At 31.0% G+C, this 18,439-nt stretch overlaps 2 protein-coding genes and 4 non-coding genes across 6 annotated transcripts; 4 read left to right on the plus strand and 2 right to left on the minus strand.

Moving 5' to 3' along the window:
• Nucleotides 1–1,049: 1,049 nt before the first annotated feature.
• Nucleotides 1,050–3,068, minus strand: LOC125857637 (expansin-A15-like). The gene is made up of 3 exons (XM_049537246.1): nt 2,799–3,068; nt 2,346–2,658; nt 1,050–1,650 (listed from the first exon to the last, which is right to left on the minus strand). The coding sequence occupies exons 1-3, from the start codon at nt 2,929–2,931 to the stop codon at nt 1,344–1,346; spliced, it is 753 nt and encodes a 250-aa protein (XP_049393203.1). The 5' UTR covers nt 2,932–3,068; the 3' UTR covers nt 1,050–1,343.
• A 6,587-nt stretch (nt 3,069–9,655) lies between these two features.
• On the plus strand, nt 9,656–9,716 carry LOC125861045 (small nucleolar RNA Z267). Its single transcript, XR_007445916.1, has one exon. It is a non-coding gene; the product is annotated as a small nucleolar RNA Z267 (small nucleolar RNA).
• Nucleotides 9,717–9,755: 39 nt separating this feature from the next.
• LOC125861048 (small nucleolar RNA R44/J54/Z268 family) lies at nt 9,756–9,845 on the plus strand. Its single transcript, XR_007445919.1, has one exon. It is a non-coding gene; the product is annotated as a small nucleolar RNA R44/J54/Z268 family (small nucleolar RNA).
• A 153-nt stretch (nt 9,846–9,998) lies between these two features.
• Nucleotides 9,999–10,082, plus strand: LOC125861049 (small nucleolar RNA R44/J54/Z268 family). Its single transcript, XR_007445920.1, has one exon. It is a non-coding gene; the product is annotated as a small nucleolar RNA R44/J54/Z268 family (small nucleolar RNA).
• A 265-nt stretch (nt 10,083–10,347) lies between these two features.
• Nucleotides 10,348–10,423, plus strand: LOC125861063 (small nucleolar RNA snoR122). The gene has a single exon (XR_007445933.1). It is a non-coding gene; the product is annotated as a small nucleolar RNA snoR122 (small nucleolar RNA).
• Nucleotides 10,424–14,964: 4,541 nt separating this feature from the next.
• On the minus strand, nt 14,965–16,478 carry LOC125857638 (thioredoxin-like 1-2, chloroplastic). Its single transcript, XM_049537247.1, has 4 exons — nt 16,022–16,478; nt 15,735–15,917; nt 15,476–15,640; nt 14,965–15,385 (listed from the first exon to the last, which is right to left on the minus strand). The coding sequence occupies exons 1-4, from the start codon at nt 16,187–16,189 to the stop codon at nt 15,155–15,157; spliced, it is 747 nt and encodes a 248-aa protein (XP_049393204.1). The 5' UTR covers nt 16,190–16,478; the 3' UTR covers nt 14,965–15,154.
• Nucleotides 16,479–18,439: the final 1,961 nt, after the last annotated feature.

Here is an 18,439-nt window from a genome sequence, read left to right on the forward strand (position 1 = left end):
TTAAGAAAGCATGAAGATAATCAATTTGGTCATTGTGGTCGGACTCTTTTATGGATTTCTGACCACATTCTCCATAAGGAACTTCTCGCTCGGAATCGAGTGTAAACGAAGCCCAACAAAATGCCCCCGCAGCAGCGGTTGGTGTTGGGGCCTCGCTTAAGAATGTGCGATTCCCCCGGAGTGAAGTTGTTGGGGGGAAGAGAAGATGAGGAAGCTAGTTTAATTGAGGAAGCCACTTTCTTTAATGGTCCCCATCTACTTCCACCCAAGGGCGGACCCACATGTAGAGTTTTGGGTGCTCGAGCACCCATTGACCTCGACGGAAACTTTATATATGTGTATAGAAAATACTGAAAATGTTATATAATGTTTGTTTCAGCACCCATTAAACAAAGTGTTCCATGGGCGCTATGGTTTTGAAGTAGGATTCTAGGAGCGTTGGTGCCCTTTATTGAGGGTTGGAGCCCCTGCGACAACATCTATTTTTTTGTTGAAAAAAGGCCAACAGAAACTTCTTGACTCCTTTTTCAAAATTTTGCTTATATTTCTTTTTGTTTTTCCACTTTTCTATTTTTTGTATTTCATTTATTAATTAAATTATAAAAATATCGGTAGTAAACTTCTAGAAAGATTTTTTTTTTGGCATGTTAAAAGAATTGAGCACCTACGATCATCGAATTCTGGATCCGCCACTGCTTTCACCTCGACTCCCGGAAACCAATCCATTGAGAGTTCTCCCAACGAGCAGAAAGATAAATTGGAGTTTCTATCTGAAAATCAACTAATTAAAAAAATATTTAAAATGGTAAAATGTTCAAAAAGATAAAATAACATAATGTGAAATATGTGATTTTATCCTGAACAAATTTTGACCAAATTTTCTGGGCAAAAGGATTTTTCCTTTCTTTTTTATATGCGGTTATGATATAAAATTATGTGAAATAAAGTTGATTTTTTTTTTGACATATATTAACTTAAAAGAATTAGGGTTGGAATATAAAATGAGCTACGTCCGCCGCTGGAATATAAAATGAAAGGACCACAATAAACTGTTTTCCAAGTGATAATTTAAATTTCATACAAAACCACAATAAAGAACATCAAACGAAAATTACCTCTAAACTAATATCCCCTATAATAATGAACTAGTGTGGCGGGTGGTGACAATAAAATCCACCACCTCTGCCCCCAGTTTCTGTCCTCTTCCTAAAAATGACCAAAGGACAGAACTTCCTATCTTAAATTACTTTCATAAAAATCCAAAATAAAAATGGTTTAGAGCCACTTTAAAAAATAAGCTCTTCCCATCAACACTAATAAATACTCAGTTGCAATAAATAGAATTAAGTGAACTGTGCGCCGGTGTAAGTTTTCCCAAAAGACCATCCAGCAGGGATAGCATTGTTGCAGAAAACAGTGCGGCCATCACCTGTAGTTACTTTAAATGATATAATTTGACCATCAAGTAAAGCATTGCTCTGCCAATTTTGACCCCAATTGCGTGACATTTCTATCCACTCTGTTCTAGAACCTTTAATCGAAACTGCATTTACATCTCCTGAACCTCCCACGTTGGTTACCAGCACTAAATTGAAGTATGAGTGACCGTTCATTGTGAATCTGATTCCTCCCTTTTTCTGGCAAGGTACTCTGCATTAATGGCAACAAAATTTGAAACTTGGGAAGTGCACATATATATAACCGATTAACCGAACACCGATATACTAAATATTACTAGTAGGGGGAGGGTCCCACGAGATGTAACCGGCAGGATGCTTGTGCCAAACTAACTAAAGGAACAATTCACAAGGCATGACAGTATTGAAAATTGAGCGGTATAACAGAAAAGAGTTTTGATTATTAAAAGTTATAAAATTCGCCTAAATTCTCAGCTTGGTCCGTTCCTTCACAAGATGGGTTATCTTGTTTTTTGTTTTGGGAATATATAGTACATTAACTCTACCTATATAATTAGAACTTTTAAAAAATCACTTTTGACATTTTTCTGACTTTGACCTTGTTAACTGACTTAACTAACCGCAATAGTTTAGCTCTAGATTCGCCATAAATTTTGAAATTGAATTTTTTAAGTTGTGATTTTTAAAACATGAAATTGTGTTTAAACATAAATTTTACCTGGAAAAATATTTGAAGTACGTGACTGAAAGTTAGTTTTATTGAGCCAGTTTTTGAAAAATTGAAAATAGTGTTGTGATCAAATTTTATGCCAAATAGATTCAAATTCTATAGCCAAATGCTAGCTTGGTGGAAAGACAGAGAACATAAATTGAGATTTTCAACAAAAGAAAAGAATGAAGTATTCTTGATTCAAGTTAGGCTCTTACCTTCTGTAAGCAACAGGAACAATCCCAGCTCTGTACTGAGCCATTTTTTGAAAAACAGGCTGAGCAAGGTCAAAGTGGTGCAGGGGAGGATTGCACCACCCACCAGCATTATTCGGAAGGGCAAAGTTTGGTGGGCAAAAATTAGTAGCAGTTACCACTATAGAGCCTGGAAGGCACCACTTCGAATCACCCACACACTTAAGCTCAAAGCAAGATCCACAACTCAACCCATTGTTGAACAGTGCTGTACTCAATGCTGCTGTGTTTGTACCATACCCTTCACTATACAAATTCCCATAACCACATGCTCCACCTGAATTATAACAATTCTTTAGGTTGAAATGGAAAAGGCACAAGGGCTCCGAGCACAGGTTAGACATAACTCAATAACTTTAATTTAAGTAATTTGAAATTCATAAACTAAAAATTGTAGCTCGAAAGTAATTAGCATACCCATGGTTCCGGAAGCATCACCACCTCCATAGAAAGTTGCATGAGCTTCAATCCATCCTTGTTCATTTCCGTGGACACAATTAATAAGTTGTATACAAAACACACAAATTACGGAGAACCACAAAATTGACATTTTTTTAAAAAAAATTGAGAGATGTTTGGCACCTTTTTGGACAACTATATGAAGCACTTATAACCTTAATGTGTGTGTGTTTTTAAGGGGAAAAGTAAGAGTATTTTGTTGGGGGAAGAATGAGTTTAAGTTGCAATGAGAAAAGAAAGGGACTGAGGTGGGAATAAATAGATGTTACGGGAGACAAAACAATATTTTAATTTATTTTTTACTTTTGGTTGCTTTTAGGAAAAAAAAACGGTATTTTTCTGTTTCTTTTATTTTTCTTAGGTTAAAAGGAAATGGTTTCTCTCTGTCTCATTTTATTTTTACTTTAAGAGAGATTTGTTATATTTTTTTCAACTTTTAGTAGTAGTAAATAATTATATAAAGCAATATCAATCAAATTTAGATTTTTAAAGTATTATAATAAATTTAATTTTGCAAAATACTTTTTTCAAGTGTTGTGCCAAATTAATATAGGTAATATATTATAAAAGTAATTGTGGATGTCCACAAAATAATTTTTTGATTTCTCCTCACTATAATTACATTAACTCTCATCTTCATGACTTCCCCTTTATCTTCACTCATAAGTCATAACTTTCATATGGTTGATGTCATGTTTATAATTAATTTTTGTCTCTGTATAAAATTATAAATAAAAGCATAATAATTATATTATAGACACTTCAGCATACTTGAAAAAAAATGAAAACTTTCCATATTTCTATCGCTTTTATTATTTAATATTTGTTTTTTATTTGCTTTGGTTTTAGAGAGTACTAGTAATTTATTGTTCTAAAAATAATATATCACAAAGACGAAACAAGTTGAGAGGGGATAACTAATCATGATTGTGATAGACGGGTAAATACTTATTTATCCTTAATTAAAGATCTTGAATATTTTTATATAAATATAAATTTAATTGGAATATAATATAAATATCAAACAAAAATAATATAAAGTTGAGATGGGACCCGATGAGCAGTACTTTCCCGTTTTCCGTCCTGCCCTGTCTACCTACTGACCTCCGCTTTAGGCAACGCAACTTGTGAGAGGTGTTAACTTACCTTTTTTTATTTATTTAATTAACAACTTCTAAAATAGTACTCGTTTAAAAAAGAATGATCTAGTTTGACTTGGACGGAATTAAAGAAAATAAAAAAGAAAAAAAGCTTTTTAATCTTGTTTATCAAAATTAAAATTATGTCAAATGTACCAAAATGTCATTTAATCTTGTAGCCTTAAAGATGTTATGTGAAAAATTAAAATTAAAGTGTTAGCAAAAAAAAAATAAAATCTTTTTTAAATAGACTAAAAAGAAAATTGAGCAATTAACTAAGAAAATTAGTTTTTTATAGAAATTTTGAGGTTTGATACCAAGGGATTTGTCCTTTAAAATAAGTCTAAAAATAACTTATGCGTACTTTGGAAAATTTCAAGACAAACATTTGACGGAAATTAATAATTAAACAAAATAGACAAAATAACCGTCCAAATGGCCACTGTTATGGTGACATTTTATGCATACAACTCAATACTTCCAGAAGATAATTAAATTTATTGGACCTTAAAATTAAAACATTGTGGAACGATCTGAAATTGATCAAGTTTAATTTAATCTCTAATATATCATTAACCAAGAATCAATGGAGCAAGTCTGAACCGATGAGTACAGTCATGTTGAAAGTTGCCACGTCAATTTCAATCCAACGAGAACATAAAATTTTAAAATTTATAGATTATAAATTTTGAAAAAGGCAACTAACAAACATTAGAGTCGATTCAAATATTACTAGTCTTTATTTCTGTAGCGAAAAATGGTCAAAAATATCCTTAAACTATTCAAAATAGCTTATATATACCCTTAAATTATATTTCGACTCAAAACTACCCTTTCCGTCAAACTATTGGGTCAAAAGTACCCTTCTTATTAACGGAAGTTGTTAAATGTCATGTGGATGCCACATTGCACACCAATAGGGTTCCACTGCCACATAGACTAGAAGAAAAAGGATCAAAATTACCATTAAACTATCTGAAATAGCTCATATTTACCCTTAAACTATCTGAAATAGCTCATATTTACCCTTAAACTATCCTTTCCGTCAAACTATTGGATCAAAAGTGCCCTTCTTATTAACAAAAGTTGTTAAATGCCTTGTGAAAAGTAATCATATCCCTAATTACTAGGTACCTTCATAACATATACTCCAATTTATATAAAATTAACTGACTTCTTCGTACCTTATGTAATAAAATAAAAGTTGAGTAACTATTAGGAAAGTAATCATATCCCTAACTATTAGGGTTAGTGGATCGAATTTCAAAAGAGTGCAACTTGGACTAGAGTCAGGCTTATGGAGAAATTGGTTGCTAGTGATCCTACCTTGGAACAATCAAACAAAGTAGACCAGCCTAACATGCGTGGAGCCGAGCAGAGTCAAAGGTTTATCCGAATCTCCTTTGATGGAAAATTATACTCCCCCGTCCACAATTATTTGTCAGGGTAAGGTCATGCACATTCCTCAAGGAAAATTTAATACAAGGTGTAATTTGACTAATATAACCCTACTATATCAAGAATACCGAAAGTCCACATAATTTTTCAATTGAACTACACAATCATTAAGGGCAGAATTGGAAAAAAGTGACTAATTATTTCCTGATTGTTTAAATTGACAATTAATTTTGGACATCTATTTTTAGTATACCTGCCAAACAATTGTGGACGGTGGGAGTAATATTTTATATATATTATATGTTTATTTTTTCATATTTTAAATTTATCAGTAAAATTTTTGACTCCGACATTGTAGCCTAACTCTCATCTAATTTATTTTGTTCATTATATAATTTTTGTTAAGAAGTCCCACGTGGGTAGATGAATGAGAAATTAGTCTTCTTAGTTTTTATATGAGACTTGGATAAACCTCATTTCATAAGCTAATTTTTGAAATTGAGTTATGCTCATACATCATATTTTTACACTTTAAGATTAATATTTTTGTTGTCTGTCAGGATTCTGGAATAGATTATGGTATGGTAGTGTTGTTTGCAACAAATTTTAAACATATGGAAAATAAATAAACCATACAAATAAAATCTGAAGAAACATAACTTTATTGATCAAAATTGTGAGAACAATTCTGTTCCTCCCTTAATTCTACTCTCCTAAGATTTATCCATGATTCGAGGGACGTTAGTGGCGTATTTCTCGAACTAGGATGATTAAGATTTGACCTCTATATGAATATTCCATGATTTTTGTGGAATATTCGAGATCCTAATCTTTAAAAATATCCAAGAGTTTATGGGATATTTTGAGATGTCTTTTAAGAAAATTTAGTACCATTTATATAGGCATAAACTAGGGTTTAGGGTTGAGTAGCCTCCAAGAATCCTAATTTGAGTTGAACACAATTAGTAGAGTCCCAACTCGAATTGAACACATCTTGTAAAGTCCCACAAAATTTCAATGTCGACAAATGTCCCCTGCTTCAAGGCTTGTCGGAGTGTAGACTTGATGAAACTCAAAGACGAGGCTTGAAGTACTCATTCTTCCACCTTTGCAGCTTCAGATTTTCAAATTTGATTTAAGAGAGAAGAGATGAAGGGCAAATTTGGTCCCACTGGGCATGCCAATTTATTTGCAACAAATTTTAAAGTGACAGAAAATAAATGACAATTAAAAATAAAATATGAAGAAACATAGTTTTATTCATCAAGATTGCGAGTACAATTCTGTTTCTCCCTTGATTCTACTCTCCTAAGATTTATCCATGATTCGAGGGACGTTATTGGCGTATTTCTCGAACTAGGATGATTTAGATTTGACCTCTATATGAATATTCCATGACTTTTGTGGAATATTCGAGATCCTGATCTTAAAAAATATCCAAGAGTTTATGGGATATTTTGAGATTCCTTTTAAGAGAATTTAGTACCCATTATATAGGCATAAACTAGGGTTTAGGGTTGAGTAACCTCCAAAAATCCTAATTTGAGTTGAACACAACTAGTAGAGTTCCAACTCGAATTGAACACATCTTATAGAGTCCCACAAAATTTCAATGTCTACAAATATCCCCTGCTTCAAGGCTTGTCGGAGTGTAGACTTGATGAAACTCAAAGACGAGGCTTGAAGTACTCGTTCTTCCACTAGGTGTGCAAGAATTTGTAGACAATAAAATTCGCGTCGAGAAAACAATAATCAAGAACGGAAAATTATGCAACAATCATTTTATTAATTTAAGTGTGAGTGTTACAATCTCTATAATTTCTCTGAGTTCTCCTTTTCAAATATAATTCAAGGGCTCTTGAGCTTGATCTTGAACTTGGGATTTATCTTGATTTTGATTTTGGATTTGTACTTGAACTTTATTTTGACTTGAACTTTATCTTGATCTTGACTTTCTAGTTGAATTCAAGGGCTTCGAGCTTGATCTTGAATCCGGCGGTCTTGATCTTGATCGTTCTTGAACTTGAACACTTGAATTCTTCAAATCTTGAACTTGTAGAGAAATTGTGGCTTTTGATCCACGAGCTTTCTCTAGCTTCTTGTTCGAATTCTTGGTCCTCTTTTCTGAATTATGAAGACCCCTATTTATAGTTTTAGAATAGGGGAGTTGTGATTGGAATAAGATTCCCTTCGGCCAATCAAATTTAAGTGACATGACATATAGGTTTTATGGAACGGACTTTAATTTAAATTCATAATTATTGAATTTAAATAATTAACTCAATTATATCAATTCAAAATATTTATTTAGACTAATATATTAATGAATTTAATTTAATTCAAATCATTTTACAAATTTATATTTAATAAATGTTAAATGATTACAGGTGCATGGCATATATGATGAGATTTTGAAGTTTGAATAGCAAATCTAAGAAAGAGCGGTGGAGTGGGTAAAGTGGTCACACATCTGCCAGAAAACTGACATTAAATCGCCGCCCTTCCAGACAACTTGAATTCTGCTATTCTATCACACTAATTTATTTTGTGTGTTAATGTTCTTGCTCTAGTAGTTTGTGCCAAAGCTTTATTACAAACAACCTTTAATCCACAAAATAAAAAATATATTATTTTTAAAATATTACTTGTGAGATTAATTGAATATATTAAATTATTAGTAAGCTCTTGCTTTACTTCCATTCTTCTTTCTCTCTCTAATTGATTGCTACTTCTAATTACATAGTTTTCTTCTTGCTTTGACCTTATAGTGTGCGATTCAAATTTAGTCGTGATTCTAATATGGACTTCGATTACGAAAAAAAGAGAGGAGCGGAGTCAAAAGTGATTTAAAGTAGCCTCCTCATTGTCATATACAGGGTGTGCTTGTTTGTATATCATGCCTTTTTGGAGGCATCGATATATATGCATGCAGACTGCAGAGATAACGTTTTCTTTTGGTAAAAGTTGTGAGCTCTTTAGCCTTTAAAGGATAACTAAACAAAGCTTCAACAATACCTTAATCCTTTTTTTTCCTTGTGGTTGACGGTTTCTTATAGTATAAACTTTACACCTATTTCATTATTCCGTGGGCGATTCTCTACTTTAATTTGAACGACCATGTTTTATATATTCCTTTTCTTTTTCTTTAAACCAACAAGATACAAAGTAGTATTATTAACCGAAATGAAAAAGGAAGTATAAAATGCATGACCTAAAGAGTTTATTTTATTTCCGCTCACATTATTTATCATGTCGATTACTTTCTTTATTATCTCCCTTTTTATTGTCGAGACAATTATGATCAAAGAACAATTCGTTTGATTTTTAATATTCTAACATCATTTCATAAATTAAAATTACATTGTTGTGAAAGAATTTGGTCATTAATCGTTATAATCTCACTTGTCAATATATTACTCAATTTTGACTCTTGTATTAGGTTCTCAGGGGTAAATATATAGTGCAGAAAAATAATACTTAACTCACTGGACGACACCATAACATACACATGCAGTGACAAATCTCAAATTATTTCTCTCGTTCGAATCAACTTGTCCCACATGATACAATGATATTTTAATCCTAAATTTAATATTTACATAATAGAGCATAAGTTACTAAATTTACATGAACTTGTAACCAAATACTGGGAATCTTCACCCAAATAGAAATTACGTTAGGATTAAGAAGAGTGGAAAATGGAAAGAATATCCCATTTCAGGAATGGCTCAATTAAGTAGTATACTGTATACAAGATACAAAACATTTGGGCTAATGGGTTTTCTAAGCCCACTAATTGGTAAGCCTGAACAATGAAGAATTGCATGGGCCTAACAAACAAAAACATGATCCAGGCCATTTATATGGGCCTTGCAGGGTTACCTGTGCAAATTCAAATGCATTTTTTCTCTCTTAAACCCTAGCTTGGAGCCGTCTAGAGTATTTCAGCCATGTATATATAAACACAACTACATGTCTTCTTCCTCACACAGCATAAACCCTAGCAGTAACATTTCTTATTGAAAATCTATTTGTTCGATTTTTTTTTATTCTTTTTGTTGTTTGATATATTTGTTTTGTGTGCTATCAATTTACCTAATTGTATGTATGGTTAAGCGCAAGTGACGATCTTCAATACAACATACTCCCTTGTGGAGGAAGATGAAATTTTGTTTACAAAGGAAATCAGAATCTCTGATGCGTTTTCTTTTCTTTTCGTTTTGCTTTTTTTTTTTTTACTTGATTTATTGATCTGGTGATTATGAGTTCTATGCCTCTGCCTATGATGGTGTTAAATATACTTTGATTATTTTGTATGAAACAAACTTAAAGCTGAGGCTAGAGGTTTTTTTCTTTCTTTCTTATTTTGTTATGTTGGTTTGCAAGTGATGATAAAACAGACAGGGACATCAGAACTCTATTATAGGGTAAAAGATGACTAGTCTAATGGGAATCTCTCTGATGCAATTCAACTAACATCAAATATAAATTTGAATTTGAAACTCTCAATTGTTTTATGCTTATGATTTTTGTAACGATGAATGTGCATTCAAGTATAACTTTGCCTTGAATTCCTTATTTGCGCAACTTCTAATTTGTTAAGATTTTATTCACTATGGTATGTGTAGGTGATGATAAAACAGACAGGGACATCAGAACCCATAGGGTTGTGATGATTTGTCGATGGGAATCTCTCTGATGCACCACACCATTGTACCTTTACAAATGTATTTCTTTTTATCTTTTAGTTTTTAAATCCTGGAATTAGTGTTTTTATGTAAGAAATTTGTATCATATTTGCCAGTGATGTTACTAAAAAAGACTTGTGATTCTTCATGATCATGTCAATGAATCATCGCAGCTGAGGCTATATATATTATTTTTGGCTCTTGTTGTGATTATTATGTTATCCTTTTTCTTAGTTTATTTTGAACTGCTTTTTTATTTGGTTTTGGATTGTTCATGTTTTTTGCCAATGATGTATTCATATTTGCACGTATTCAGAAACTAGAATGATGATCTGCAATTGTCACTACCTCTGAGGCAAACAATCAATCCCCAATTGTTAATTTGTTTTTCTCTCTCAGTTTGTTCTGTGTTTTTACAAGCCCTGACAATCCCAGTCCTTTTTAGGTTTGATTTGAATTTTTTATGTGTCCTAGAGTTGTCTCTTGTTGTTGTTACCCTTTATTTTGCAAGGATTTGAAAATGTAACTGAATAGAGTTTATGCTGTGAACTAGGGGAAGAAGATGCCAGTAAAAAACAATCTTGGCTACTATCTCAAGACAATCCCCAGGACTAAAGAATTATTGTCTAAGAATTCAGATGAACAACATACTTGATATTCAGGAGCATGTGTACCAACTTTTATCTTTCAATACCATTGACTATTTTATGTTGTTAGGCTGATAGGGATTAAACCTGGATGGGAAATGAAATAGGCCAAGCAAATGGATTTGCCATTCGTGCAAGACAAATATACTATGACGGAGGAAAGCTAAAATAAAATTGCCATACAAGACTAGGCTTACTTATTATAACTTTGTCAAGTACAGTTTATTTATTTCAAGTAATTTTTTGACTAATTTTAAGTTATTAGTATTATATTTGCCAAACACTTCAAGAAATAAAAAATTAACTTAAAATTAGATTTGACCAATTTTTAAGTGAATTTAAATGCTCCTTAAGAGTAAAATCTACCCAACCTTCATCTTATGGTCTGTCTTACTCTCTTCTTATTTTGATATACCAGAGTAAAATAGAATTAAATTATCACTATTTTAAAATTGGAGTATATATATTCAAAAACTATTCGAGTTATAGTACAACTATGCAACGAAACACATCTTCAAGATGTTGATTGAAAATTATTTTGGAATGAAGAAAATACTGAATATTTGGGTAATATTAATAAAAATAAACTCTTGTGAATTAACCTTACCATAACCTGATTGCAAACATAATCCGTGCAATAGAGTAACCTGTGGTGTTTCTTTTCTTTGTTTTATTCGAGTTATTAAGATTCATCTAATGTTAATATAAAGGGTTGGTCATTGGTGTAATTTACCCTAATGCAATCATAAACTAAAAGCTTAAACCAATTATAGCAAAACAGCCACATGAATCACCTCACACCAATAATTGTCTTCTGGTCGTTTCTTTACGAAATATCTTGTTCTCAAACCATATCCATTCAATGGGACCTACAGTGCAAAAGTATATTGTCCGTTTTATGTGACACTATTATTATCAGACTTCCCCGATCCTTCCTTAGTGCCTTTGGTAAAAATACGGAATTTATTGGTTCGATTCAGAATCAAACCTTCTATAGACGAAACTTATATCCTTATAACTCATTGGATAGGCAATCTCATCCTCAATGAAACCAGTAACAGAGCCCAACCTCATGTCTGAGATCTCGAATCAAGGGGTATCGACTTGACAATGTTCCACTGGTCTATTCTAGTAGATCTTCCCCCAATTAACATGTTCATTGAGTGACAATTTTGATGAAGATAGTAACTAGTGTAAGTCGTATATAAATTAGGATTCAGTAGTCTAGTGTAAGTCGTATTTTTAACTCGTCAATCAACTTTGTTGAACCTGTTCTCGGCTTCCTTCAACAACTAGGACATCTTATGGGGTATTACCTTTTTAGATTGTCATGTTAGAAGTCTATCTCGGGTGGTTTAAGGTAAAACAAGAGAAGAAAGTTAGGTTTTTGGTGAGTGAGTCCCAACAGGATCACACATATTTAGATCAAACTAAGTTTAGCTGGCCTTAGCTCATATTTACATCACTGCCAGATATAAATAATTTTATTTATGATTTTTTCAATTTTCTAATAATTTTTTGAATTAATAATATGCTAACATATATGTTGCGTAATATTTGAATACTTAAAGTTTTACTTTTGAAAAATATGTCCTTAGATTTACAAATAAAATTGTACCATCTTTTAACGTTTTGCATTTTAAACTTTTTCACAGAAGGAAAGAAAAAAAAAAACTCGAATAATGATAATCAAATAAGTCAACAAATATTTTTTGTATGAAAAAGATTAAAATATACCTTGAACTTTGCTAGAAGGATCATATATATACCTTACATGCTTTTAAAAAAAATTAAAATCAAAAAAATAAATTTAAAAATATTTTTTTTATTTTCATTAAATGAAAGGTATATGTGAGCTCCTTTTAAGGATACATGTAAGTTATTCTGTCATTTTCTCCTTGATTTAAAACAGAAAAAGAAGTAGGGAACAACGAAACAAGTGGGGAAGAGGGTAAATGAATTGTACATATCCCAATCCACATTCGAAAATCTATGAGATTCCTGGTAGGTCCCATCCTCGTCAGCTCCACGGGTACCCACGTAATGAGAACTCTTTCTGTGGGTAAATGTGGGCCCCATTTGTTTCCATAAACATCTCCCACCATTCCATCATGATAAAAGCTCCGTGTCATGAGTGATATAAATTATAAGTTTATAACCATTTTTTAAAAACAAATTCATTCAAAGAATTTCATTTTTTTATTTCTGAATTTGAATTCACAATCTTTATCATTCGAATAAATTTAAAGTTGAAGATGAAATGTGGAAGAAATACTTTTGTTTATTAATGACTCTTATCCACAACCAACCCCTCTTATCTATTGGTGATATAGTCACGATTTTTGTATTGCATGAAAAAAATAAAATATAAGCACAACTCCAGCTGTCATATTGAGTTAGTAAGATGGATGGTATAAAGTCAAAGCACATTTCATGTTTCATGTGGAGGACAAATAAAACACTATGTTTCGTTAGAATATTACAGTGGAAAATTATTCAATATACACAGTAATTTTGTTGACTCTATGAACCCTCAAAAGTAAAAAGCTTTGCATTCATAAGATTAACGTTTTTGGCAAGTCTAAATTTCCAAGTAAAATTAGAGTCAAATACATAGTAAAGGTATGGATTTGACTGAAATCATTAATTTTAGTTCAACTTATATATTTATATTGATTTTTTTTTATAAAAGTGTAACGTATATAAGCTCTGATTTTTACAAATAGTTAAAAGGTATATGTTTCAAATTTTGAATTAATTCATCTCTACTAGAATCACGTAAACTAATTGTGCACGATCTAGAGTTATGTTATCACGCGTTACGCCCCCAAATGTATAGGACCACAATTACAATTTGCATTTCTTGAATAAAATATTAAAAATTGATATTTATGGAGGAACCAAAGCCATCACAAGTTATGGAGAACTATGTGTTTGAAAATGAGACGAAGGAGAAAATGTTTCCATCGTTTAACAAATACAAAATTGAAAGGACATTAAGAATTAATAAAAAGGTATGGAGAACTCCAATTTGGTTTTTATTAAAGTCTCAAACAATAACATAGCAATTAGGAACAGATCCAAATGGACATAAGCATTACTCGTTCTATTTTTTACTATAATATGCTTTGCAGTGTATGATATAAAAAGTTATTATTTTTGGACTAAATATGAAAGCTAAGAATACTATATATTAATAAGGATCGAAGTGAAAGTGATCTTTTAAGAAACCAAAACTACTCATATCTAATACGTAAGTATTGAACAAGTTTTTTATAATTAAAATTTTTACATTTTTTTGTATGGATATATATTATAATTAAGGATTTTTCCATTTAATTAAAGTAGTTAACTTTTTAGTCGGTGGACGCACATGTTATTTAGACTTTGTCAAACGATGAAAGCGCAACAGATTTTTCTCAAGGCTTTCAATCATGTAATCCACAGAAAAACACCGACGTTTTGTTTCAGCCTAACAACGACATTTTTGACAATTACCTATCTTTTACTAGTTCACCGTATTACAACAGATAATTATCTATTTATTTATTTGTAAAAAAATAAAGGTTAATCATCACTTAATTTTTTAACTTTTATTAATCACTAGTTATCATTATTTTTTTAAAATATTAAATTTAAAAAATAATATAATAAACTTATCATTTTTACTCACTTGTTAATAAGCCGAGGAGTAGTATTTAATTTTTGTTCAACGGTATCCTGGATCAGCGTTGAAAACTAATCTGATGGCATTTCTATTTTTCTTTTATTAGTTAGTCTAGCTACTACTTCAACAAACTTTGAAATTGGTTTAAGATTAATTGAATCTGCCTTAAACACCTTTTATCGAGAAGATAGCCTCTCAAGGTTTGCTACTTATATTTCTAGCCAAAAGTTAATCGGAAATAATCTCTTTCACTTTTATAAGATAAAGTTAAAACGGCATACGTATTAAAACTTTCAAAATCTCATTTATAAAATTACATTAAGTTAACAATCTTTCCACTTTCATAAGATTAAGAAATGACTACATTACACATTAAAATTTTCAAACCCCATTTTTTAAATTCAGTAATTTGATATTAGTATTAATATTTTCACACGAAGGTTCAACTTGTGTAATTTTTGAATTTGCTGTGGCAATAGTCTCTCGAGGTTTTTTTTAATTTTCGTTCTTACAATGCCAACAAATATAATCGCATTATAAACGGATATTGAAAGGAACTATAATATAAAAGATTGGCACAATGCATTTAATCTAAAATAACATAATCATTATTTCAAAATCAATGAACAGATTGACCAAAAAAGCAGGGCTTATCCAAAAAAACACCCAGCTCTGCTCTATGCAAAACCCTATTAAACAATAAATATTTACAAATTACAATTTCAAAGCAAATTTGCTCCAAAATAGAATTAATCTTCTAATCCAGATCTCCATTTTAAGCCATCAACAATTCAGCACTTTCTTTTAGCCCCAAATTCCTATTATCAGTTAAATCCAACCCTGATAACACAAATTCTTCCTTCACTGGATAATCATAATCATCATTTCTTGATAATTGACCTATTGAAGCTAAAGCTAACAACTCAGATTCATCAAGCCCTTTTGCTGGACCAAGACTACACCTTTCAGTCCCATACCTTCCTAATGCATCTTTGAATTTCTTGATCTGCATAATAATAACAAAATTTACCATTAAAAAACTAATCTTTTTAGTTGTGTATAATATTTGGGGAAGCTAAAATCTTGAAAAACTTACAGTTGCATTAGTACAGCTAAAGCTACAGAGTTTGCCTTCTGCACCTCTGTAAAATCTGAAGAAAGGTAAAACATGTATCCTAAGAGCATGACACATGGATTTGAGTTCTTCATAGTTAACTTTGAGAAAAATGGCATCTGGGTTTGAATCAGCCAGTTGACATATCTGCAAAAATTGAGAAAAAAATGACACTTTTTATTAAAAACACAAACAAATGGAAAAAATGAAACCATTTTAGGTAAAAATAATAGTAACATACCTTAGGGTGTAAAGTCCTGCAACCTCCACAACCAGGGGAATAAAAGTCAATTATAACTAATCTGTCACCAGCATTTAACAATGAATCAGCTAATTCTTTAGCTGAATGGATTTCTACCATGTTGGGTTTAAGGGTCTTGTCCCACCATCTTAAAGCTTTGCTAACACAACTTGATGATTGTGCCTGAAATCAAGAACACAAAAAGATTCAGTCTTTAAACACAAAAAGATTCAATCTTTGAACTCAAAAAGGCCAAGAAAAACACAAAAAAAGAGAGTTTTACATACATTGATTGAGATGGGTCTTGGAGATTTAACATTCAAATGGCTAAAACCAATCTTCTGATTTGATACATCCAAAGATTTGCCCAGAAATTCATTGGGTGTCAAATCTGTAACTTGCAGATCCCCAATTGAAGAGTGAACAGAAAAACCAGTTTTCAATAAACAAGCCATTTTTTGTTCTCCTAAAAAAATCTGAAGACTAATCAAGAATATAGCATCCAACAAACAAATTCCCACCTACCCTTTTGGATCAAGAACCAGTTTCTTCTAATAAAACAAGAATGCAACAACAAAGAACTCAACTTCTAAAAAAAAAAAAAAAAAAACTCTTCTTTTTTATGGTTGAGAGGGATGAAAGGCAAAAATAGATTGTGGGTTTTGGGTTCTCTGTGAAACTTTAAAGAAGAAAAGAAATGGTGGAGAGAGAATAATTAAAGGTCAAAAAAAGTGAAAAAGGAAAAAGATGGATTAGGTGGGGTCAATGACTCAGATTTAAACTGTGAGGTTTATCCATAAACAAATTTCCCTTTTTTCTTTTTTTCCTTAAATTTTTCCTAATTTTCTGGTTTTGGATATACTAATTGATAATGTAGGCTGCTATGTGTCTGGATCTGATTTGGATTATTGAGATGATTAAGGATTACTCCCTCCGTCCCTTTTTAGTTGTCCACTTTAGAAATGACACACAAATTAAGGCAACAATGATTAGCACAGTGAAGTTACAATTTTACCCTTATGACAACTTTTCACTTCAAAATTACAACCACTTATTTGAATTCAAGTGAAATAAATTGGAGGGAAACAACATACACTTTTACAATTTTCAAGAAGTGTAAATAAGGGTATAATAGGAAAAAATTTGTTGTCCTTTCTTGATTTGTCAAAATGGACAACTAAATAGGGACAACTAAAAAAGGAAATATGGACAAGTAAATAGGGACGGAGGGAGTATTTAATAATCTTGCTTGCGTGTATTTGTGTTGGCTTTTTTCTTTTTTCTTTTTTTCTGTTTGTCATGTTTTGATTTTGAATTTAAAAAATTAATGTTTTTTTTTTAATAATTGGATCAAGATGGTTATTTTTAGGCAAACAATGAGCATCTATATGAGCTGTTAAATTGCAATATTATCGATTTTATCAAATTTGGCAGTTTATGAATAATCCATTGCATTTTCACCGCGTAGCTGACTATGTCCTCTGCATATATATTTTGGATAAGACCCCACAAATTCAGTATCTAAAACTGAATTATACGGATTATGTGGATGCTCATAATTCCATTAAAATATATACGATGCAGATATTATCAGTAAGATTTACGTATATTCTACTATTTTTAGATGTAGATATTAATTAATAAGATTTATGCATATTTCTTTTTTGTTTTTAGATCTCACCTAGTAGGATTTTACGTTGTTATTGTTGTTTGAGTGAATGTTTGACTATATTTATTGTAAAATTTAAAGACATTTATGTGTTTTTTCTTATTTTTACATAAACACATTTTTTGCTCCTTTTACAATTCCAAATTAATGTAACTCCCTTTTGAATTTATGAGGCTTTACATAGTGGATAATACGTAACGTCTTATCTCAAATTCCTTTCACAAAAATTTAACGTCATGAATTTTTATTTATTCCTCGTATTAATATCCTTTAGCAAGGAACAACCGTTGGAGTACTTGTGAAATTCAATAATAGATTAGATATGATTAATTCTCTAATCAGAAAAATAAGATGGGATTTTAGTTTTGGCCTAAAATACAAAGGAAATCCCCATTTTATAATGTTGGGAAAAAGAAAAAAATGCCGTAATCACGAAATTAATTTCATCAGCTGGAAGTTCAAATTGGAATTTATCTGTTTTGTAGTGTAAAAAGGTACAAGTGATCTAATTTATTTATTTTTTCCTTTTTGACGAGAAGTATTATTGTCGTTAATAAAAAAAAGAAGAGAGAAAAGATAAAGATGAAAAAGGAAAATAATAATAGAATAATAAAGGAAAAGAAAATGGGAAAAAAGGAAATAAGAATAATAATAAATAAAAGATTAAAAAAATAAAGAAACGTTATTATTAATACATCAAACGACCTAATTACAAGGAGTGGCTATAGGTTTTATTTTTTTTAAATCCATGAAAATAAAATAGAAATGTACACATATTCAATAATAAAAATCTCATTACCTCTCATCCGCATGGACATGAGGTTCTAGAAAATAATAGACAGGTGAATTTGGTTAGAGCAATTAAAGAAATAATACTTCAAAATTTTTACGAATTTGATAAAATTTTGTTCTTTTTGCATCTGTTATTTTAGCATATTTTTATATTATATAGTTTTGATTATTTTTTCTTTCCAATTCAGATAATGCGAAGAGAAGAAAACAAAAAAGAGGTAGCTTCAATGTAGATATGTGGTTT

This window comes from Solanum stenotomum, chromosome 3 (assembly GCF_019186545.1).
Source record: "Solanum stenotomum isolate F172 chromosome 3, ASM1918654v1, whole genome shotgun sequence".
NCBI classification, from domain to species: Eukaryota; Viridiplantae; Streptophyta; class Magnoliopsida; order Solanales; family Solanaceae; genus Solanum; species Solanum stenotomum.